Genomic DNA, 23,142 nt, shown 5'->3' with positions numbered 1-23,142 from the left:
AATTAAGCCCTGTTTATTATTTTTGTATTTAGATTTTTTTAGAAAGGATATAATAGTCTTAGGATTTGTTTTGTCTCTTATTGAAATTTTCCTTACCTGAGATTAAAAAAAAAGAAGTGACGTTAACACATCCTGCTTTCTAAATCTGTGTAAGATAGCACAAGAGGAAGAACTTCTGAATTAGTGTATATTTTTATTCTCTGACTCATAAAACTGATTTGGTTGGTGGAGGGAGAAAAATTAATATAGAAAGAATATATTTTGAAAACAGTGAAAAAAAAAACTAGGTAAGAACTTCTTACAACCAAACTTTTTGTTTTACTCTTTTTTTTTGGCTGTGCCGGCTCTTAGTAGCAGCACGCAGGATCTTTGTTGCAGCATGTGGGGTCTTTCATTGTGTCATGCAGGCTTCTCTCTAATTGTGGCGCTTAGGCTCAGTAGTTGTGGCATGCAGGCTTAGTTGTCCCGCGGCATATGGGATCTTTGTTCCCCGACCAGGGATCAAACGTGCGCCCCCTGCATTGGAAGGAGGATTCTTAACCTCTGGACCACCAGGGAAGTCCCCAAACCAAACTTTTTTGACATTTAAGGTTTCTACTAAATTCTTGCTTTTGTATATAACCTGGTGATTATGTGATCCTATCACATCATTTTATTTGAAGGAACTATATGCCTATGAATGAGAAATTATTGTTTGTATCTAATTCCAGAAAACTAAATGGCAAAGAAAACATTGTCAAGAAATTACTAGAAACAAAGGTAGTCTGGTCAATAACTTCACAAAGGAAGAAGGTTACATAGCAGAGGGGAGAAAAGGTGTTTGGATTCTTCCCCCGAAGGAAAAAATAACTTTTTTTATAAGTAAAAATTCATATATAAATTATACTTAAAGAAGTATTTCTTGGCTTTCAAAAAAACCCTTCACTTTTATAATGTGTTTATCAAGACAATCTTATAATTGATGTAATTGAAGAAACAAACTTTATCAATGAGGATGAAATTGTGTACAGTAGACACATATAGCTAAAGCCAGAAAAGCTCATGAGCCATAGTAGCTGTGTGGATTTTTTTCATCTAAAATAAAAGTCTGTCAGGGGACTTCCCTGGTGGTGCAGTAGTTAAGAATCTGTCTGCCGGTGCAGAGGACATGGTTTCAATCCCTGATACGGGAAGATCCCACATGTCGCGGAGCAACTAAGCCCACACACCGCAACTGCTGAAGCCCGCGCACCTAGAGCCCGTGCTCCGCAGCAAGAGAAGCCACCCCAGTGAGAAGCCCACGTGCAGCAACAAAGACCCAACACAGCTAAAAATAAATAAATAAAATGAAAGTCTGTCAGTGGCTACATGATGCTCATAGTGTGGAAGAGACTTGTAACTCATCCTTTCTTCTTGAATCATTCTTAATTGCTTTCTCTTTTTTTTTAAAGTTCTCATGAGTAGAAACTTTTTCAGCCAAAGCAAGATACTATAGAAGAACTCACTATTGAAAGAATATAAAACAAATGTTCAAGGATTAGTATATCTTAACTAACATTATGTGCAGTGGGGATCAAAGAAGTGCAAGAGGCTTGCCATGCAAATGTGTCTGTTCTCCAAATGTGGGTTCTCATATATTCAGTTGCTTCAAGTAGGGTATGTTCACACACAGAACTTCGATGCCTGCAATAGTTAATGCAGCTGCTAAGATAAAAATCACTTTATGGTTTTTTACTTATTCCTCTATATCTTAAATGTTTGAGCCCTGCACATTTGATTATAGCACTTATAAGTACAATACAGCTCTGAGATCTAGTACTCAAGAAACTTCAAAAGTGTACATCATGGTGATTTAATACACATTGTGAAAGGTTTCCCCTCATCTGGTTAATTAACATATCCATCACCTCACATATTTATCTTCTTTTTTTGTTTTTTTTTTGGTGAGAACATTTGAATTCTACCCTCAGGAAATTTCAGTTATACAGTTATACAATACAGTGCTATCAAGTATAGTCACTGTGTTTTACATTAGATCCTTCTTGATCCTGTATGTAATTCTGTTGTTGTTGAATGTGGTTGATAGTTATATAAATATCTGATGATGAAAATGATTGCCTGTTTTCACAGTATAGTCTGACAAGTCATTTAGTGTTTTAAAACCTCTTCATTATGTTAATTCTGGATTTATAACTATGTAGTTACCCCCTTCATATTTGATTTAATTTTTTATTGTCTGTTTTAGTTTTTCCATTTGCTTTTATTTTTAATCTTCTAATCTCTGATTTTGCAAGATCTAGCAAGTGACTCTTTGTGCAAAGAAAACAAATGAGGCAACTGTTTCTGTTGGCAGTAGTCAAATCCAAAAGGACCCCAGAAGAAACTATTGTTAGTATCTAATTTCATAAAAATCATGTGTCAGTGGTAGTACTAAGAAAAATTCCATTGTTTAAACAAAAATAAAGTGAATTTTGCTGGCTCTTACATAACTGAAAGATATCATATATCAACTAGTAGGAAGATCCTTATTAAATCCATCTTGACCGTTGAAGTGTGCCTACAACAAGAGTTTTGAAATATTCTTTGCCAGTGAACTTATGATAAATTTGGTAAAGTAAGTTTGTCCTGTACTAGCCAAATTGTATAATTTGTTGTATATGTTTGTAAATACGTGGACTCCATTTCAAAGTCATTTATTTTACATTTTCTATAGCATGAGGAGGAACCACCTCAGAATATGAAACCACAACCAGGAAATGAGAAGCCGTTATCAAAAACAGCTCTTAAAAATCAAAGGAAGCATGAGGCTAAGAAAGCTGCAAAGCAGGTACTTGGGGCGCTTATCTTTTCAAACAAAACAAACAACTAAAACCAGTTAAATTAGCTATGTGCCTTAAAGTTTAAAGAACTGTAGTTCTAAAAACTTGACAGGTTATAAAATGTAGTTGGAGTTAGACTTAAGTAGCCAGAATGTCTCTTTTGTGTTTGCCTATGAATTTCTCAGTAGTCCTTTATATATAATGTGGGACCTAGGAAACTGGAACTGACCTTAAAACCTGAAACCCTCATGGGATTATGTAGTGTGTTACTTGCAACAGACCCTTTTGGAGGAGCCTGTGTGAAGTGGTATAGTTTGCTTTTTTGAAAGCATATGTTTAAGAGAAACCAGAAATTACATGACTATAAGGCCATTTTGTCACTCAGTATATTACTATAGGAATTGTTCAGCTGGGAATCTAAACACTAGAGTACCCAAACAATGGAATTGTTCTAAAATAATTTTTTATATGATTTGGTAGTTGAAAAACCACACCAGCATAATAATTGACAAGTAAATTGTGATGGTGTGTGGCTTACGGTGATAGTGAGATCTGCTGGCTGGAAATTTGTGGTTAGTAAAGTCATGGTAACCACATTTTTGAGATTGAGACAATTCCATCTTGCCTATTAATGCTTGAATTTTGACAGTTCTGGGTTACTTGTGTGTTTTGACAGGCAGTTACTATTTTAAGGTATAGAATTTCATTATGCAGCCATATTCTGTTAAAATCTGGGCCTAAAAAAATCGGTGTGCTCTTTTGTAGTTAATATATTTCATCTCCAGAAATGTCTTTAAATAACTCAGGCTTAGGTCCTTCCAAGTAAAATGATCTAGTCCATGTATTAGACTTGTGTAAAAAGGAGGACTTGGCCTTTCATCAGAGTGGGTAGACACCTCTGCTGGCCCCGAATATTACAAACTGGTAGCTAAGATTCCTTTTTTGTTGTTGGTTTTCCAGCTAATAATTACGGGTATAACTGACAAATAAAAATTTTGAAGTGTTCAATGTGATGATATGATATAGGTATACACTGTGAAAGGATTCCTACAATCAAGTTAATTAACACATTCATCACCTTACATATTTACTTCTGGGGGATGAAGCACTTAAATTCTACTTTCTTAGCAAATTTCATTTACTGTATTCAGTACAATATAGTATTATCAGCTACAGTCACCATGTTATACATGAGATCCTCAGACCTTATTCATCTTATAACTGACGATTTGTACCCTTTTACCAACCTCTCGCCATTTCTCCCACTACCCCGCAGCTCCTGGCAGCCACCACATTCTACTCTCTGTTTCTATGAGTTTGACTTTTCTTTTTTTTTAGATTCCACATATAAGTGGTACCATGCAGTATTTCTCTTTGTCTTTCTGGCTTATTTCACATAGCATAATGCCCTCCAGTTTCATGCATGTTGTTGCAGATGGTAGGATTTCCTTTTTTTATGACTGGATAATGTTCTACTCTGTGTAAATATGTAGGTATGTTTATATATCACATTTTCTATATCCATTCTTTCGTTGAAGGGCACATAGATTGTTTCCATACCTTGGCTATTATAAATAATGTTGCAGTGAACATGGGAGTACAGCTGTCTCTTTGGGATAATGAGTTTTGTTTCCTTTGGATATATACCCAGAAGTGAGATTGCTGGATCACATATTTTTAATTTCTTGAGGAACCGCCATACTGTTTTTTATAATGACTGTATAAGATTCCTTCTAACTGAGATTTAAGGGCCTTCAGAAACCCCCTCAATGTAGAATCCCACTTTTATAAGTGATGTTTCTTCCTCTTTATCAGAAGATATTTTTAATATGACCATTGCTGGTACTGAGCTAAGGTCCCTTTGTAATAAAATATTAGTTTATTTTTTAAAAATATTTATTTACTATTTATTTTGGCTGTGCTGGGTCTTAGTTGAGGCATGTGGACTCTTAGTTGTGGCATGCAGACTTCTTAGTTGTAGCATGCATGTGAGATCTAGTTCCCGACCAGGGATCGAACCCAGGCCCCATGAATTGGGAGCATGGAGTCTTACCCACTGGACCACCAGGGAAGTCCCATTAGTTGTTTATTTTTGTGTGTTATTCTGGTATTTGAGCATATAAAATTTGGGGAGGAGGGTCATAGAATCAGTATCTTGTTTAGAAAAATTAATATTAAAATAGTCTGACTTCTTTTTCTTTTTGCGTACTACACCGCACGGCATGTGGGGTCTTAGTTCCCCAACCAGGGAACTCACACCCTCTGTCATGGAAGCGTGGAGTCCTAACCACTGGATCACCAGAGAAGTCCCAATGTGACTTTCTTAAAGATAACTCTGTGGTTCTTTTGAAAAAACAATCAGTGCTATGAGTGTAAAACATAATAATTACAAAAACAACCCCCCCACACACACCCCACCTCATACAACCATATAATCACCCACACATGTTATTTACTAAAGATGAGACTACTAATCCGTCATTTTGGAGTTATTCTGCGTGTTTTCTCAGTGATGACAAAGAGTTTTCTACTTGCAAGGTAATCTTTTCAGTATGTATTTTTGAGACAACTGGCTGGAGTTAGTAAAAGTTATGACTGTGTGATAGAACAAAGGTAAATGATCTATGACAGGATCTCATCCCTGACTGAATTAAGGAACCAAAGATAAAGGAGTCAGATGTACATAATCTTAACCAAGTACTTTTATAAACTGGTGATGACTTTGTAAGCTTATCAGCTTTACCAAAAATAATTGAAACAAAGAGTTTAATCTTACCATGTACATAACCTTTTTTAGAGAATGACCAGAATTCAGGTATATTAACACAAACATTTTAACTTATTCTTGTTTTTTTAAAATATGGAGGAAAATCGTCATTTCACTTAACTTTACTTATTTATTTTAAATATATTTTTATTTTTATTTTTTTGGCTGCGTTGGGTCTTTGTTGCTGTGCGCGGGCTTTCTCTAGTTTTGGCGAGCAGGGGCTACTCTTCGTTGTGGTGCACAGGCTTCTCATTGCCGTGGCTTCTCTTGTCGCGGAGCACGGGATCTAGGCGCGCGGGCTTCAGTAGTTGTGGCGCACGGGCTTGTTCCACGGCACATGGGATCTTCCCAGACCAGGGATCGAACCTGTGTTCCCTCTATTGGCAGGCAGATTCTTAACCACTGCGCCACCAGGGAAGTCCCTCACTTAACTTTAATAGTTTTTCATATTTATAACATTTATCTTCCTAGAAAATTAATATTCTCAGCTGATTACAAACAACTAAATTAAAAATTTTTTTATCTGATGTCAAAGATGAATTTTGATAGGCAAAGTGTGTCTCTTCTCCTTTTATCCACTCTTCTCCTTTAATTTTATATTATGAAAAATACCAAACTGTATATTATCAGAACTTATAGGCTCCTTAAGAGTGGAAAGTAAATAATTTCTTTCTGAATACTCTGTTAAAGTGCTCAGTAATGTTCTCACATAGAAGGTTAGGAATTAATGTTTGTTGATTGTAATGTACAAAATACAACCAACATGACTCTAAAGAGAAAAAAATACTCCAATTCTGCACTCTCTAAAAACTCTCAGGCAGACATTTTTAAATTTGGAGATCTAGGAGTGATAGCCTGTCCCATGTTCCCCTGGGATGCTTTGGTAGTTCGGAGTATTCCATCCAGAACTCTTAAGAGGTTTTAGAGTCTTGCAGGGTCTGTGCGTTCCACTGGGAACTCTATAAGGAAGAAGTAGAAACCATACATTTGGTCCAATAAAGAAAGACTTTCATAACTTTTCCCTCCTCTTGTCAAAACGTATGTCTTGTCATAATTACAAAGGAGAGTCGGTCTTCTGCTCTTTCATTTATTTAGCATGTACAGTCGAGCTCACATTATGCTGAGGGCACAAGTGAACAAAGAAACCTCAGGTACAGTCTCGTGGGGGATAGTACAGTGCAGTTACAGTAAGGAAACATACCATGTGTTGTGCAACTAATCTGGTCTCTTGGGGGGTGGGGGAATTTTCCAGAGGCCTAAAGGATAAGTAGGGTTAGCCAGGTGACCTGAAGGTGTTCTAGGCACAAGGAACAGTACACATGAAGGCCAGGAAATAAGAATATATGGCACCTTAGGGGAAATAAAAATGGTTCAGAATCAGTGGTTACTCGGTGAGAAGGGATGAAGCTAGAAAGGTCATCAGAGATCTGATCACATTGGGAGCAATATACTGTCCCTTTCAGGGAACAAAGTTTTCCGTGGCACTTTCTTACAGAGCTGAATTGATCTGATTATAAATAAATCTCTATGGAACTTATCCTGTAGCATCATCTATTACATGTACTTGATATATGTGTAATAGTTTTTGAGGATATTCCAAGAGTGAAACTTCAAACACCTTAATTAGAAAAGCCCTCTCACATTTCCAACCATCCACATAGTGGCACTTACCAAAATATCCAAAAATTTGGAATGCTTATTTGCTGATACAGAAACCTCCTAGTTTACTCTGCTAAGGTTATTTCATTTATTTCCATTTGTTATTATATTACTAATTATATATTTTATATTACATAATATTTTATCATATTACTAATATAATATTATATTACTAATATACTATTATTTTTTATTTTATTATTATGTTACCTTAATTTTGGGGGGTGGGTGGGCGGCCCACACGTCACAGCATGTGGGATCTTAGTTCCCTGACCAGGGATCAAACCCGTACCCCCTGCATTGGAAGCGCAGAGTCTTAAGCATGGGACTGCCAGGGAATTCCCTAACTTTAAATCCTAGATCTAGCAAAGTGTTCCCTATGACAATTATATAGTGAAAACCTTTTGGGTAGTTTATTATACTGTGACTTTTTTGAATGCTTCATTGTAATTATCTGTTATGGGACAATATAGCATACTTCATGAGACCAGCAATTCAGATGCTTTCTTTATATAAAATGTGCAAAAGATAAAATCATATATTGGTTTGTGAATTTCAGGTACCAAGGCTATGTTTGTTGAAATACTTTAATGATTTCATTTTAGAAAATTGAATTTTTGAAACTATTTCCTGTAGGAAGCAAGAAGTGATAAGAGTCCAGATATGGCGCCTACCCCTGCCCCACAGAGCGCACCGCGAAATACTATCTCTCAGTCAACTTCCGGAGACCCTGAGATAGACAAAAAAATCAAGAACCTGAAGAAGGTGGGAGGCTTAAGTGAAAAGCACATGTGTTTATTGAAAGAATACATGAGAATTATACAAAGAAAGTAATGCTTAGATGCCTAAAGACAGGCATCCGAGAGGTTTGTACAGTCCTCATTGTTGCTTTTTCACCATGAAATACTGTAACTTAGGAATGGCACCTAGTTTAGTTCTGTTCACAGTTGTCTAAAGGATACTAGTCTTTATTATTGATTTTTGGAGTAATAAGAAATAATGTACATTTGAACACTTTTATACTCACTTTTTCATTAGACACTTGTGAGACAGGTAAGAGCAGATATTTATCCCATTTTTAAAGATGAAGAAAGAGAAACAAAAGGAAGTTTATTAACTTGTCAAATTGCAACCAGTTTGTGATGGCGGCCTTGGAGGTAAAATCCAGGTTTCTAGAGCCCTTCCCAGGCTACATTATGGAGTTTCTCTTAAAGCCAAAGACATCGTCCAGGTACAATGAGGTTCTGAAATAAATGGTGAAAATGGTGATGTATTTAAATACATATACATGTACATGTATACACATAGATGTACATATATGATAATATTAATTAAAATCTTGAAAAATACTTCGCTAAATTCCATGTTCTTAACATACCCAATTTTACATTTAATTTTAAAAAGTAGTTTACCTTAGCATTTTAGCAGTCTGTTCCTGATACAAATGTAAGATAATTGATTTTCCTTATTCAGGCTTCACATTTATATGATTGAATTGTTAATAAGAAAATTTGCATTCTAAAATTACTTATTCTTCCTTTTGACTCATAATATATTTGATGTTTGCAGAAACTGAAAGCAATTGAACAACTGAAAGAACAAGCAGCAACTGGAAAACAGCTAGAAAAAAATCAGGTCTTTTCTGCATTTTTCATTTGGGCTCACGGTCACTACCACCCTTCCCTTTTTATTATAAGCAATTATTTAATCAGGTAAAAGAGCGTATAGATTTTAAAACTTCTTTTGAAAACCATGTGCCATTTTTTTTTTTTTTTAACATTTTTAGTCTTAAATAGGCAAGGGTAGGGGAAGACATGATGTGGATCGTGGTGAATGAGGAAGTCCCTATTTCCTCTGAGGCATACTAATGCCATTGCTGCTGAAAATAAAGGCAGTTTATATTATGTTAGACAAATGGAAGATTCTCTTCTTTCCTGTGTCACACTGTCCCGTTTGCCCCTCTCCCTCCTCCTTTCCTCAACACTTTGAAGCCCAAGTGTAGAATGGAAGATTTATTAGACCTAAAGATGCATGCAGTAAGACAGCTCCGTTTTTTGCTACCTTAATTCATACCAAATAACAAATTAGAACTTGTTTCTAATCTGTATTTTTAAATCTATGTTTACCAGTAGATCTGGTAAAGTCTCAGAAATATTCTTTCTCTAAATTTTTTCTCTTTTGCTATATGGCTGTAGATCCAATAATTATTTTATTTCCTATTTAATAACTTTATTGTTTTAAACTTTTCTAGTTGGAGAAAATTCAGAAAGAGAAAGCCCTTCTCCAGGAGCTGGAAGATTTGGAACTGGGTATTTAAAGATTCAAAGAAAGCAAGTTGGTTACCAGAAATCAATGCAAACATATTTTCTGTTAAACCCATTGGTGTACATGGAATATTCATGTGCCCACATTTAATGTTCACTTATAATTTTAACCATTTATCCAAGATTCTGCATATGTGTGGAATTATTTAATAATGTCTGTTAAATTGATTTTTACCTCCTGCATCCTATATCTTGTCAACACATGATATAGAAAAGAGACATAAGATTTTTCTTTTAAGCTAAGCTTGACAGATTGAAAGACCAATGTCATTGTTTTTTAGTAGGGGACAGTATTTACCATATAAATGAATAAAGACGTTTTAAATTTGATCATTGTTGACTTTCGTCAATTAACGGATTCTTTATTAATTTACAAGGCAAGTTTGGGAAATATTTCCTTTGAATATATAACGTGGCTATCTTGATCCTAAACACTGTATTATCAAACGTTAAAGAAACACCTTAAAATCAGGTTGTACTGAATATATTAAATTGTTGGGACTTCCCTGGTGACACAGTGGTTAAGAATCTGCCTGCCAATGCAGGGGACACAGGTTTGATCCCTGGTCCAGAAGATACCACATGCTGTGGAGCAACTAAGCCCGTGTACCACAACTACTGAGCCTGCACTCTAGAGCCCGAGCGCCACAACTCCAGAAGCCCACGCGCCTGGAGCCCGTGTTGCTCATCAAGAGAAGCACACCGCAACAAAGAGTAGCCCCTGTTCGCTGCAACTAGAGAAAGCCCACGCATAGCAATGAAGGCCCAATGCAGCCAAAAATAAATAAATAAATAAATTTTTAAAAAATAATAAGATAAATATATTAAATTGTTTATATTATTTGTAGTATTTGAAGTAAAGTTTTTCTGACTAGTTCTAAAAAGTAAGTATAGAATAAAAATAGAAAAGAGCAAAACATTTTATTTTGATATTTCAAATAATAAACCTGATCATTTAATGATGAGGTAAATATTTTCTAAACATGAACTGTGATCATTTTGCTATAGTCATCTTGATTGTTTTGATTGTTCACTCATATGAAGAATAAAAGATGTACTGATAATCCAAGATACTCAGCTATCAAAACTAATTTCTATTTGGTTTTAGAATCTATTACTGTTAACTTTTTTCATCTGATTTACATTTGAAGTTATTTTTATTTCATTTGCATTGATACAGGTTTTCATTATCTAGAGCCAGTATTTAAGTAAAAGAAAAGAATCTAGGAATACTTTGAGAGATATACACAAACAGATAACTGAGTTCTCTGATGCCCCAAAGCTGCAAATAAGATTTGGTAAAGACCTAATGCATTAAAATTTGAGTGGTATTTTAAATGTTTTGTGTGTGAAGTGAGTGTGAACATACACACACTCATGTACATATAATTACTTTCAACATTAATTTATTTCTGTTAATAGAAACTTAAGCTTTTTTAAAGTAATATATTGCTTTTATAATATATTTAAAAATTGTTTTTCTAATAAAATGTTAAATAATTCATCCTGAGACAGTATAATGTTTTTTGGCCTGGCAGCCTAATAATTTTTTTTAATTTTAAATTTTTAAAATGAATTACCAGTTTACACAGTTTACAGCAAATATATTCATCATTTTTAAAATGTTAAGCGAATTCCCTGGCGGCCTAGTGGTTAGGACTCCACACTTCCACTGCAGGGGCATGGATTGGATCCCTGGTCTGGGAACTAAGATCCCATATGCCACGTGGCCAAAAAAAATTAAGAAAAATAAAATAAAATGTTTATTTTAGAGGTAGTATCATTGAACCTTTTGTTTTAGTCAGATGCTTTTTAATTACTCCAAGGTGACTGTTCGGACCAAAATTAGATTGCTTGGACTCGTTCTTTAGAATTGTCTTTATTTGTGTAATTTAATCCATTTAATTTTTTCCAAAGAAATGTTTTATTTCTGAGCACATATCAATATAAAAATCACTGACGTGTTCTTTGACTACATATTTTGTTTGATTTTTATTTTAAATACATTGTCCTCAGGGAGTAAGAGTAAGGTGATAGAAGAGTGTAAGGTGATAAACGTGTGCTTGAAAATGAAATTTTAAATACACTGCTGTGTATTCATTATAAAGGAAAATCTATAAATCCTGTATTCTCATAAAAATCTCCTTTCCTTAATCATCTCTGAAATGTATTTGGCATTTACCATAAGCATCTGTGAATACCATTGTAAGCTTGAGGGGAGATAACTGCAGTAGACACAAAGGCTCGTGCATGCGTTACACAAGCTTCCCAGTGAGAGAAGAGAAAAAGGGGCAAAACCCAACTTTTGTAGCTGGAAAAAAGGAATTCTCTTAGAAAAGGAATAGAGATACAATTTACGTCAAAACATATATGTTGCCAAATAATACAGAATATTTTTGAAACAATACTATGTTTTTTATGGCTACATTTAAGTATGTAAACTTACAGACAAAACTTTGGACAGGGTATGCACTGGACTGATAACATTGACTACTAGGATGGGCGGTAGTCAAAAGGAACTTTAACCTTATTTGTAATGTTTAACTTTTTTCTATCTATTTATTTTGGCTGCGTTGGGTCTTCATCGCTGCGCATGGGCTGTCTGTAGTTGTGGCGAGCAGGAGCTACTCTTCATTGCGGCGCGCAGGCTTCCTCTAGTTGGGGTGCTCGGGCTCCAGCACGTGGGCTCTGTAGTTGCAGCATGCGGGCTCTCTAGTTGTGGCATGCGGGTTTAATTGCCTCACAGCGTGTGGGATCTTAGTTCCCTGACCAGGGATCGAACCCGAGTCCCCTGCGTTGGAAGGCGGATTCTTAACCACTGGACCACCAGGGAAGTCCTTCCTTCTTTAAAGATTTATACTTCTACCAGTGAAATTTTCCCATATTCTTTTCAAATCTATAAGGCTTTTGAATTTTTACCAAATCGAGGGAAGGGAAATAATACTTTTTGGTTTTGTTATTTCTTTTTATTAGTAATGGGTTATGTACTTTTCCACATTTGATGGTTGTTTATATTTTTTTAGTGAATTGTTTTTTTCTTTTCCTTGGCCCATTTCTCTGTTTGGCTTTCATCTTACTGATCTGTAAGAATATCGTATATAGTAACACATAAAATCCTCTTTTTTTAAATTTTAAATAGGAAATATGTGAACAGGATTTTTTTTTTTAATTCAAGCAGTACAAAAGGCACACAGTGAAAAGTACCTCTGTTCTAGATAAAGCAATTTCCACTTCCTTATGTATCTTTCTAAAGATACATTGCATATTTATATTCAAGTATACATACACTTCCGTTAAAAAAAAAGCATATACACTGTTCTTTATTCCTTTTTTCCCTTAACATATTTTGGAAATCATTCCATATCAGTACATAGCTCTTTTAAAATTTATACATGTATCTTTATAATGACCACATTGTGTGGAGGTAAGATAATTTAACCAGCTCATACTGATGTACATTTAGGTTATAAAATGTCAGTTAAACACACATATACACATGCTTTAAAATAACAAGTATTGATGTTTATCTGTATTCTGGGATTAAGCTGGATGTTTTGAGAAATTAAATTTGTTCTGTGGATGCTCAGTTTAACTGGTGGTCATTTTTGCAGTATATTTCTTTGAGTTAGTGAGATATTAGAAAGGACAGCTAGGACTATTAAAAATCTTTATTCAAGTGAGGTTTCAAAGCAGTTCTTGGATTCATCCACCTATGTAAATATATTAATGTCCAGAGCAAGGCAAAGTGATATGAATTTATAAGTAGTAAAATGACAGAAATTACAGTGACAGCGTTGCTGTTCCAATCTTGCCAAAGTTAAGTGTTTTCTTTATTCCTGGAAGGAAGGAGGAATAGTGGAATAAGCCACACCAGGTGCCTACTTCTCTGGGTCATCTTTGCCCCCAAGACCATAAAATCAAACCAGATTGAGGAGGAATAAACTTCGTGCTTTTTAGAGAGGTGCATAGGTCAATTCATCAAGTGTTTACTGTGTAAAGTGCAGGTTACAAAGGAAATACAATGTATTTAGAAATGTTAAGATTGACATTGAAATGAAGTGAAAGACACTTGAAGATTCAAGACCTGGTACCAAAAGATGTAGCCAGGTGTCTTAATCCGTCAGGACTGCTGTAACAAAATACCATAGACTGGGTTGCTTATAAATAAGAGACATTTATTTCTGACAAATCTGCTTCCCGGTTCTGTCTTCTTACCATCTCCTCACGTGGTGGAAGGTGTGAGGAACTCTTGGGGCCACTTTTATAAAGGCACTAGTCCCATTTATGAGGGCCCTGCCCTCATGACCTAACCACTTCCCAGAGGCCTCACCTCCAAACACCATCATGCTGGGGACTAGGTTCAACGTAGGAATTTTGAAGGGACACACACATTCAGTCTATATAGCACCTAGGCAAAAATACATAAAACAAGCATACATTGTATATCGATATAAAGAGATGGGAGATACTACTGTGGTTTACCGGTATTTCTTGTTCTCATCTTCTGGTCATGTGGGAGAATTACACTTCCCTGTCTAGAGTTTTTACAGTTTCTAGACCACTGCCTTCTTTCCAGCGTTGCCATGGATTTATTGCTGTACCTCTTTACTGTCATTTCTCTAAGATCCTGAGAAAGGAGAGAGGCAAATGCATGTGCTTATTTCGCTATCTTAAAGCGGAAGTCAGAAAAGCATACTTCTAAAGGTTTTTTAAAAAATATTTTATAATAACTTTATATTTTAAGTGAATTTGAAAATCAAAAGCATTTTTTTCATTTCACCCAAAACACAATTCCTGTTACGTTCACTAGAGGGTTTCAAAGATCAGAGAATTGGGGAATTAAGGAATTAGAATTTATGGAAATATGTTCCGTACTAGAAATATGCAAATGAAAACGTAATAGCATGGGGTGCTGCTCCTTTTTTTTTTTTTTTTTGGCTGCGCAGCATGTGGTATCTTAGTTCCCCGACCACCAGGGATTGAATCCATGCCTCCTGCATTAGAGGCATGGAGTCTTAACCACTGGGCCACCAGGGAAGTCCCTGCTCTTTTTATATTGACAAACTCCTTGAATTAACCCTCTTTAGCCCCTTGCCGTCAGACTTAACTCCTACCTTCCCCTGAGTTCTGTCAGTAATCTCCTATTGGCTGCAAATGAATCGTGTCTCAAGAGTTTGTTTGTAGGTCAAATGTTTGCAAATGGAATTTGCATATGTTTTCCCATAGAGGATAATAATATAAGTGGTTATTGGTGCTGAGGTGAGTTCATGAAAACTTTACATGGAAGAACTGAGTATAGATTCATTAAAACAAAAAAGCTGTTTACAAATTAATTTTTAAAATGTAAGGCCAATAATAGAAAATAGAATGAGAATTCTTTTTTTTTTTTTAAGAAGATGTTGGGGGTAGGAGTTTATTAATTAATTTATTTTTGCTGCGTTGGGTCTTAGTTTCTGTGCGAGGGCTTCCTCCAGTTGCGGCAAGCGGGCACCACTCTTCATCGTGGTGCGCGGGCCTCTCACTGTTGTGGCCTCTCTCGTTGCGGAGCACAGGCTCCAGACGCGCAGGCTCAGTAGTTGTGGCTCACGGGCCCAGTTGCTCCGCAGCATGTGGGATCCTCCCAGACCAGGGCTCGAATCCGTGTCCCCTGCACTAGCAGGCAGACTCTCAACCACTGCGCCACCAGGGAAGCCCATTGAGAATTCTTTTTGAAAGTTTGAATGCTAACTTTTTTTTTAAGCAGATTTAAATGGAAAAAGTAGAAGAAAATAATTTTTAGGAGATTCCTATAGATGCTTTTGGTCATTTTTGTGTGCTTTAGATACTGGTTCTTTGCTACATACATATAAATTTATGTTCTCTTTTCCTTCATTTAAATTTTCACTATTTCCAAATTCAACCACAATTGAGATTTTTCCTAAGATCACTAAGCAAAAAATGGAAGCAGGAGGGAAAGTGAAAAAGACATTACAGAGAAAAAGATATACATGAGATGGACGAGAAAGAAAGCAAGGGAGAAGTGAAGCGAAGAGACCCTGGAATTGGGTCAGAGCCATCACACCCAGGACACCATCTCTGGTTCTTTTCTGAGCTGGGAGTGATGGTGAGCACCCTTGGAAGAGGAAATAGGTGCTGTGTAACCCAGGTATAGCTGCGAATCAGGAACTGTGTGACTTGGGAATACCTCCACAAATCTCTTAGGAATTAAGCTCCTTTCAAAAGAAAAGTCAAAAAACAAAAGTCAGCTGTGTTTTTTTGTTGTTGTTGTTTTTGTTTTTGTTTTCCGGTGGCGGGCCTCTCTGTTGTGGCCTCTCCCATTGCAGAGCACAGGGTCCAGACGCGCAGGTTCCGGACGCGCAGGCTCAACGGCCATGGCTCACGGGCCCAGCCGCTCCGCGGCATGTGGGATCCTCCCAGACCAGGGCTCGAACCCGTGTCCCCTGCACTAGCAGTCAGACTCTCAACCACTGTGCCACCAGGGAAGCCCCCAGCTGTGTTTTTAAAGTCTTAAAAGACATGGCAAAGCAGAGCTGCTTGCATTCACATCCTTGGGCAAAATTACTTCTGAGCACAGTTTTGTTTATTTGTCTATGTTCAGTTGAAGCTAAACAGAGAGAACCTTTTATTGCACCCAGCCTGCTTTGCTTTTGTGTTCTCTCCCCCTCTTCTTCCCAGCAAGTGCCCATGGTACCCTCTTGAGGAGTCTAAAGTCCTTGGCTTGTGCTTCCTCTCCCAGGCCCCCAGTCATATAATAGAGACAATTCATGCATACTTACTGATTGAAATAATACATCTGGACCACAAAACTCAAGCAGGCATTTGCATTTAAACACTGGCAATGAAAGACTTGGGAATTTAGATAGAGAGTTTGGTAATATTGACCGGAACAGAGAAGTGATCAGCCTTGGGCACAGAAGTAGCAGGGGCCCAGTGCAAAATGAAAATGTGGAGTTCCTGTTCAAAAACTAAGAATTTCATGGCAGTGACAGCAAAGCATTAAACCAAGTGCAGGGCGTTTTTAAGTCCTGGGCCCTGTGTAACCACACAGGTCACACAGCCATGAAGCCAACCCCGCACAGAAGCTGTGAGAATCTGAACTCCCTCCAATCTAAATGAAGAGACTTGACTGTTTCTGAACATCCCCCTGTTCCCTGGAGGAGAAAGAGGTAGTGGCTGACCCTAGCAAGACTGCTGCAGAGGAAGGGAAGGTGGGGTTTTTTTTCAGATTTTTTTTTTTTAGATGAGTTTTTAGGTTCTCAGCAAAATTGAGGTGAAGGTACAGAGATTACCTGTATACCCCCTTCTTCCACTTATGCACAGCCTCCCGCATTGGTTACAACTGGTGAGCCTATCTTGATGCATCATAATCATCCAAAGTCCATAGTTTACATTAAGTTTCACTCTTGGTGTTGCACATTCTATGGGTTTGGTCTCAGGTGCAATGACGTGTATCCACCATTATAGTAGCGTCCAGAGTCATTTCACTGATGGGAAAATCCTCTGTTCTCCACCTATTCATCTCCCTACTCTCTCCCTGGCAACCACTGATCTTACTGTCTCTGTAGTTTTGCCTTTTCCAGAATGTCACGTAGTTGGAATCATACAATATGCAGCCTTTTCAGATTGGCTTCTTACACTTAATAATAATGCATTTAATGTTTCGCCATGTATTTTCGTGACTTGATAGCTCATTTCTTTTTAGCGCTGAATAGTGTTCCATTGTCTGGATGGACCATAGTTTATTTAACCATTCAACCATTCACCTACTGAAGGACATCTTGGTTGCTTCCAGGTTTTGACAATGTGAATGCAACTGCTATAAACATCCACGTGCAGGTTTTTGTGTGAACATAGTTTTTATTGTACGCCTTTAATCTTAGGCCTCTTGCTCCAGCCCCTTCCGGGTACTGAGGTCTGGCCTTGATTCTGAGCTTGCTGGCCTGAACAGCTTGCTGGGCCCAGGTTATCCCATCTGTGTAATGGCCTCCTAGACACTGATAGTCTACTGTCTGAACTTCTAAGTATTGTCTGCCAACAATTCTATGTTTTAAGAGTTGGAGATGGGAGTGGCAAGAGTTTAAAACCCGAAACCAGGCTTAAGGAAAGAAAGAGCTTAACATGGCTCTAGGTTAGGGTTCTTAGTTTGCAAGCAACAGAAATGGTCTCTCTCTAACTTAAGAGGAAAAGAGTAGTAACAGAATATGTTATAGCTCACAGATTCAAGTGAAAAGAAAAACAATGAGGCCCAGGAGATGACAGGAACCAGAGTAGTTTGGGGTCTAGAATGCTCCTCAGGGTTCTTCTACCAGAATTAACTGGCTTCAATAGTTTTTGGCTTGGGACATGGTCACAGCTCTGGCTGGGAAAGCTGCGAATCTTTTTTTTTTTTTTTTTTTTTGGCGGTACGCGGGCCTCTCACTGTTGCGGTCTCTCCCGTTGCGGAGCACAGGCTCCGGACGCGCAGGCTCAGCGGCCATGGCTCATGGGCCCAGCTGCTCCGCGGCATGTGGGATCTTCCCGGACCGGGGCACGAACCCGTGTCCCCTGCATCGGCAGGCGGACTCTCAACCACTGCGCCACCAGGGAAGCCCTGGGCATCTTAATTGACAGTCCCAACAAGATTGTGTGCAATGGGTTCCGGCCAGTCCTCCAAAGAGAAACTGAAGTGCCATTACCAGAAGAGAGGGAGTCAATGCTGGGGAGCCTTCCTACAATATGCACCTTATTAATATTATGAAGAAGCCCCCACAAGGTAACTTGCTGCTCAAATTTTGTACAGCGTTCTTTATTTCTTTCTTACTTTCGATCTTGAAATGGATACATTCGGTTCAAATAATATTTTCCCATACAGCCTATGTTCTCTAGATACTGTTTTTAAGTTCAGTTCTAGATGATTATATTAATTTACTTTGTATCAAATGCTTTTAATTGAGGCCTCAAAACTATTATGTGTTTACTACATATGGATGTTCTTTCATAATTTTAGCTACCACGTGCACTTAAATTATCCCCAAATACATATGTGTACGTTCTGTCTCTTTCTAGTACCATATTACTAGTTATCTCCAGCATAAGTTTACTTGACTATCTAGTCAAAAGTTGAAATTTAACACGTTGACAAATTATCTTCTTTTACCACTTGCCACATTTTCCATTACCATTCACTGCAATCAAAGTTCACTTAACTTCCATGTTCATAGTAATTTGCTGGGTTCTCTGGAGATTTGAAGACAAATAAGACCTGAGTCTATACCCTAAGAGACCTCAAGTCTAGTACACTAAACTTGGCTTCATAGTCCGGGGAAACTTAAATACATCGGTGCCCAGGCCTCATCCTAGACCAATTAAACCAGAAGAACACCTGAGCTAGAGACATGATTATTGCTTCTTCACTGTCTTAACTCAGGCTGTTATAATAAAATACCATAGACTGTGTGGCTTGAACAAGAGACATTTATTTTGCACAGGTCTGGGGACTGGGCAGTGCAATATCAAGGTGCTGGCCAGCTTGGTTCTTGGTGAGGGCCCTCTTCCTGGCTAGAAGACGGCTGCCAATGCAGGGGACACAGGTTTGAGCCCTGGTCAGGGAAGATCCCACATGCTGCGGAGCAACTAAGCCCGTGAGCCACAACTACTGAGCCTGCGCTCTAGAGTCCGTGAGCCACAACTACTGAGCCCGCGTGTTACAACTACTGAAGCCCACGCACCTAGAGCCTGTGCTCGGCAACAAGAGAAGCCACTGCAGTGAGAAGCCTGCGCACCGCAACGAAGAGCAGCCTCCGCTGGCCGCAAGTAGAGAAAGCCTGCACGCAGCAACGAAGACCCAACACAGTCAAAAATAAATAAAATAAATTTATTAAAAAAAATAATAATAATACCAGCTCACATGTCACAGACTCATTGGTCCTACATGCAAATCCATTTAATGCCTGTCACCCCTGCCCCACTTCCAAGTATGTCTGGGAGGCTCCAGGGGATGTCTGATTTATATTCAGTAAATGAATTCACTCTTATCAGGTGTTGCCACTGCCCCTAATTGCACCATACTTCTTTCTGATAACTGCTACATCTGCACTGCTGCATACCCCACCCTCTGCTGGCACCTGAGGTTGCTCCACTGGGCCCTGGGGTCTCTCTCAACATCTGGGCATATTTAGCATATCATAAGCCTGATATGCTAGAGCTTCATCATGCCATAGCTTGTGTCCCTGGATAAGATGGAGAATGTCTCTCTTCCCTTTACATTATATTCTTTTGGGGGAGAGTTGTTTAAAGTTGTGCTTCTGGGGTTCCAATGTTGTGCTGCATTTTTAGGCTTTTAGACTTGTCACTTTTTTTGAATTGAGTTGGGCTGGGATGGGGATACAATCTGAGCAACAGTCCTTATGCTGGATTTGGAATCATCTTTCCCCCAAAGACCTGTGCTCTGTCGCTGCCTGGGCTCTTGTTGTTTGGTTCCTTCTCATAAAATGCATTGTTTCCCAGAAGGATTCATTCCATGTCCCCCTACCCTAACCCACATACACATGTGTCTACCTGCCAGCCACACCACACATGTCTGGGCCCCAGCAGTGGAAACCTTCTAGGCTTAATGAGATTTTCCACTTGTCTACTTTTGCACATCTTATTGTTCCCAGTTGAAATATTTTCTTACCCTATAGTGATCTTCTTTAAGAAGTCGTTCCTCAAGAACCCAGCAAGTCTAGTTATTCCTTGTGCCCTGGTTTTGTGCTATGTCAAAGTGGTTTATAATGATTGTTCTGCATTAACTACTCCCTGTTGTATCTGAGTTCCTACCTTTAGACACTTCTTACTTCAATCATTATGCACACAGTTACTACATCAGTCTTCCTAAGACAGTGCTTTGATAATGCTGCCAATCTTCAATAGCTCCCATTTTCTATAGGAAAAAAATGTAAACTGCTTAGCCTGGCATTCAAGGACTTCCACAATCTGCCCCACCTACATTCCCAATCTGGTTTCCCATTCATCCCCTAGTGGAACTCCCCTCTAGCACAGCAGTCCTGCAACGACCCCTCTCCTGGCTTTTGCTTACATTCTCTTTTCTTCTTCACTGTTTAAAATCTTAACCATCCATGACATGCACACATTCAAACATCATTTGCTCTGTCAGTAATTAATAAATAAAAATAATATAGGTAAAGCCCTTAATAGCACCTTGTATATAGTAGGCACTCGATAGATAGTAGCTGATATTATTTGTTCTCATTTTATTCTCATTGTTATTTCAAGAAGTCCATGGTCACCTGGACTACAAGGAAGAATGACAGTCCTTAACCTTGCCAGTCTCAGCTAAAAGCAGAAGAGGCTGACATAGTAATAACCGGTTACAGTGTTATATAATGACTAGGTAGGAGGTCAGTGCTGAGTGCCTCAGGGGCATAGTGCAGGAAGGGCTGAAGATAGACTTCACTGAACAAACAGTGAATTGGCCTTGAAGAGTAAGTAGAAAGGTTTATATTTTTCTTTATAAAAGTTTTGCACATTTCATTTTAGATTTATTCTAGGAAGTATCGGTAAAGGATACATTTTTTTAAAAATACATTTTTAACTTGTTGGTGAAAGATAATTATTGATTTTTGTAAAATGAGCTTATATCCAGCAACCTTGCTGTACTCAGAGTTTGTCAGTAGATGAGCATATACTGAGGCTCAAGGTCTAGTGGAAGTCTACTCGTCCACGATCTTGGACCTAGTTGGTTCTAACCAGTTTATGTCATGTCCTCAACAGCTATGTCATTCTTTTAAAGGTTGTGCCCTGCCCCCTTCCTATCTCACTAAGATATATAAGACTTGTTTTAGTCACTTTGAGTTGAAATCAAATATTGTGAAATGTTTTCAGACTTTCACTGCATCCTTAAATTAGGAAACAATTTTTGATCATGTGCTTCATTCAAACTATTGGATATGAGAAACTATGGGCATACACATTTATTGAGAACTTCCTATTCAACTATTTCTTGAATTCATACCTGATGTATTTCATAACTGCAATACCTGGGCTAAATAATCCAAAATGATTGATGTTTATTCATTCTGAGGCTTTATTTTAAAAATATGACCAAATTTTCCATTGGCACTCCCAATACTCTTCCCAAATCATCCAAAGCCCAGATGCTATAATAATCTTCCTACTACCCTCTTTCTGAGACTCCCCTTGATTCCCTGTGGTGTGTGTTCCCTTTGCTGTAATGAATAATACATGAAACTTTTTCAATTCCTGGTGTAATCTTGACCTTAAAGGCTTTGTTTGGTGGGATCTAAAAGACATACCAACCAATGGCAAAGGATTACTTTTTATTTTGGTCCTGATTTTGAAATGCAACTGTGGGGCCCCTGTGGGGCTCTCCTGGGTACAAATCCTTTCTGTGTCTCTGGTTTCTTGTTTGTAGCAAATAGGCTTCATTCAGACTCCTTGACCTTCCCTGAATTCCAAAGGGCAGATTCAAACAGTTGCTAATCAGGGAAGGGACAGAAACAAGGGAGGAGCAGTCAGGAAACAATAGTGCAGCCCTGGAAATATACATAACAATATCTTTGAGTTCTTCTGCAGGAACTAAGGCCCCTACCCTGGTGGAGGATGGTAACTTCAAGCTGAGCACCTCACCACCAACCAACCAGAAGAAAGCTGCACACCCTGCATCCCTCACGCCAAATTTTGCCTATAAAGACTTTTATAGGCAAAACCACCAGGGGTTTCAGGGTTTTAGAGCACAAGCCACCCATCCTCCTTGTATTGGCGCCTTTACAGTAAGTGCTGCATTTTCCTTCACTACAGTCCAGTGTCAGTAAATGGGTCTGCTCCCAAGTTTGGTTCCGTAACAATTTGAACAAATTAACAATAAAAATAAATAAATATTCTTTAAGATAGGAGAAATTTGAACACTGGATATTTTGGTATTAAGCAATAATTTATTTTTCAAGGTGGGATAATGGTATTGTGGTCAGTTTTCTTCTCCCCAAAGAAAAGTTATGTTTTAGAGATACATGCTTAAAAATCCATAGATGAAGTGATATGTCTGGTATTTGCTTCCTTGGGGGAGAAGTGGTTAGAGCTGTACTATAGACAATTAAGATTGCCAAAATACCAGTAATTGTTAAAGGTCGTTAATGAGTTAGGTAATTATTCTGTTCTTGTATATGTCGAAGTTTTCCAAAGGTCTTTTTAAAAAAGACTCCTTTAGGAGAGCGCAATATTCCAAGTTCAAAGAAAAGGCCATAGCATGCACCCAGAAAGAGTGAAGCATTCCGGTTTGGAAGGCGGGGGCTTTCTCTTTTATCTCCCACACCTGAATCAAGGCTGTTAAACAGGTGTTCCTAAGTGTCTCGGGGAGATAAAAGTCTGAACTACATGAAATTGTATGTAGAACCCAGGTGTGCCAGAAGCTTTAATTAGCAGGCTCCTCTACTATCCCATCAGCTGCTGTTTGTTCTCTACCTATCTCACTCCATCCCAAGAGTCTCCGCGCACATCCAAGATGGTGGGTCAGGACCGTGAAACAGGTCAGCTCTCCCTCCCAGAGCGCGCGCAGGGGCCGGGATACGCAGGCGCATTCCAGCTTCCCTCACGACCT

General features: G+C 38.2%; 1 protein-coding gene across 5 annotated transcripts in view; it reads left to right on the top strand.

Moving 5' to 3' along the window:
* The window catches only part of EIF2A (eukaryotic translation initiation factor 2A), a 37,982-nt gene extending 28,104 nt beyond the window's left edge, over positions 1 to 9,878 (top strand). For 4 of the 5 annotated variants that reach the window (XM_004278174.4, XM_033402735.2, XM_033402738.2 and 1 more), the window contains 4 exons: positions 2,693 to 2,806; positions 7,861 to 7,989; positions 8,794 to 8,859; positions 9,476 to 9,878. In XM_004278174.4, the coding sequence (XP_004278222.3) occupies positions 2,693 to 2,806; positions 7,861 to 7,989; positions 8,794 to 8,859; positions 9,476 to 9,541 (375 nt within the window). In that variant the 3' untranslated portion in view covers positions 9,542 to 9,878. Of the gene's footprint in view, positions 1 to 2,692; positions 2,807 to 7,860; positions 8,091 to 8,793; positions 8,860 to 9,475 lie in introns of all 5 variants that reach the window. The other variant, XR_004475894.2, reaches the window with a different exon arrangement.
* Positions 9,879 to 23,142: the final 13,264 nt, after the last annotated feature.

This window comes from Orcinus orca, chromosome 5 (genome assembly GCF_937001465.1).
Source record: "Orcinus orca chromosome 5, mOrcOrc1.1, whole genome shotgun sequence".
Lineage (NCBI taxonomy): Eukaryota > Metazoa > Chordata > Mammalia > Artiodactyla > Delphinidae > Orcinus > Orcinus orca.
The sequence above is the reverse complement of the archived record's forward strand: the minus strand, read 5'-3'. Positions and strand labels throughout refer to the sequence as shown.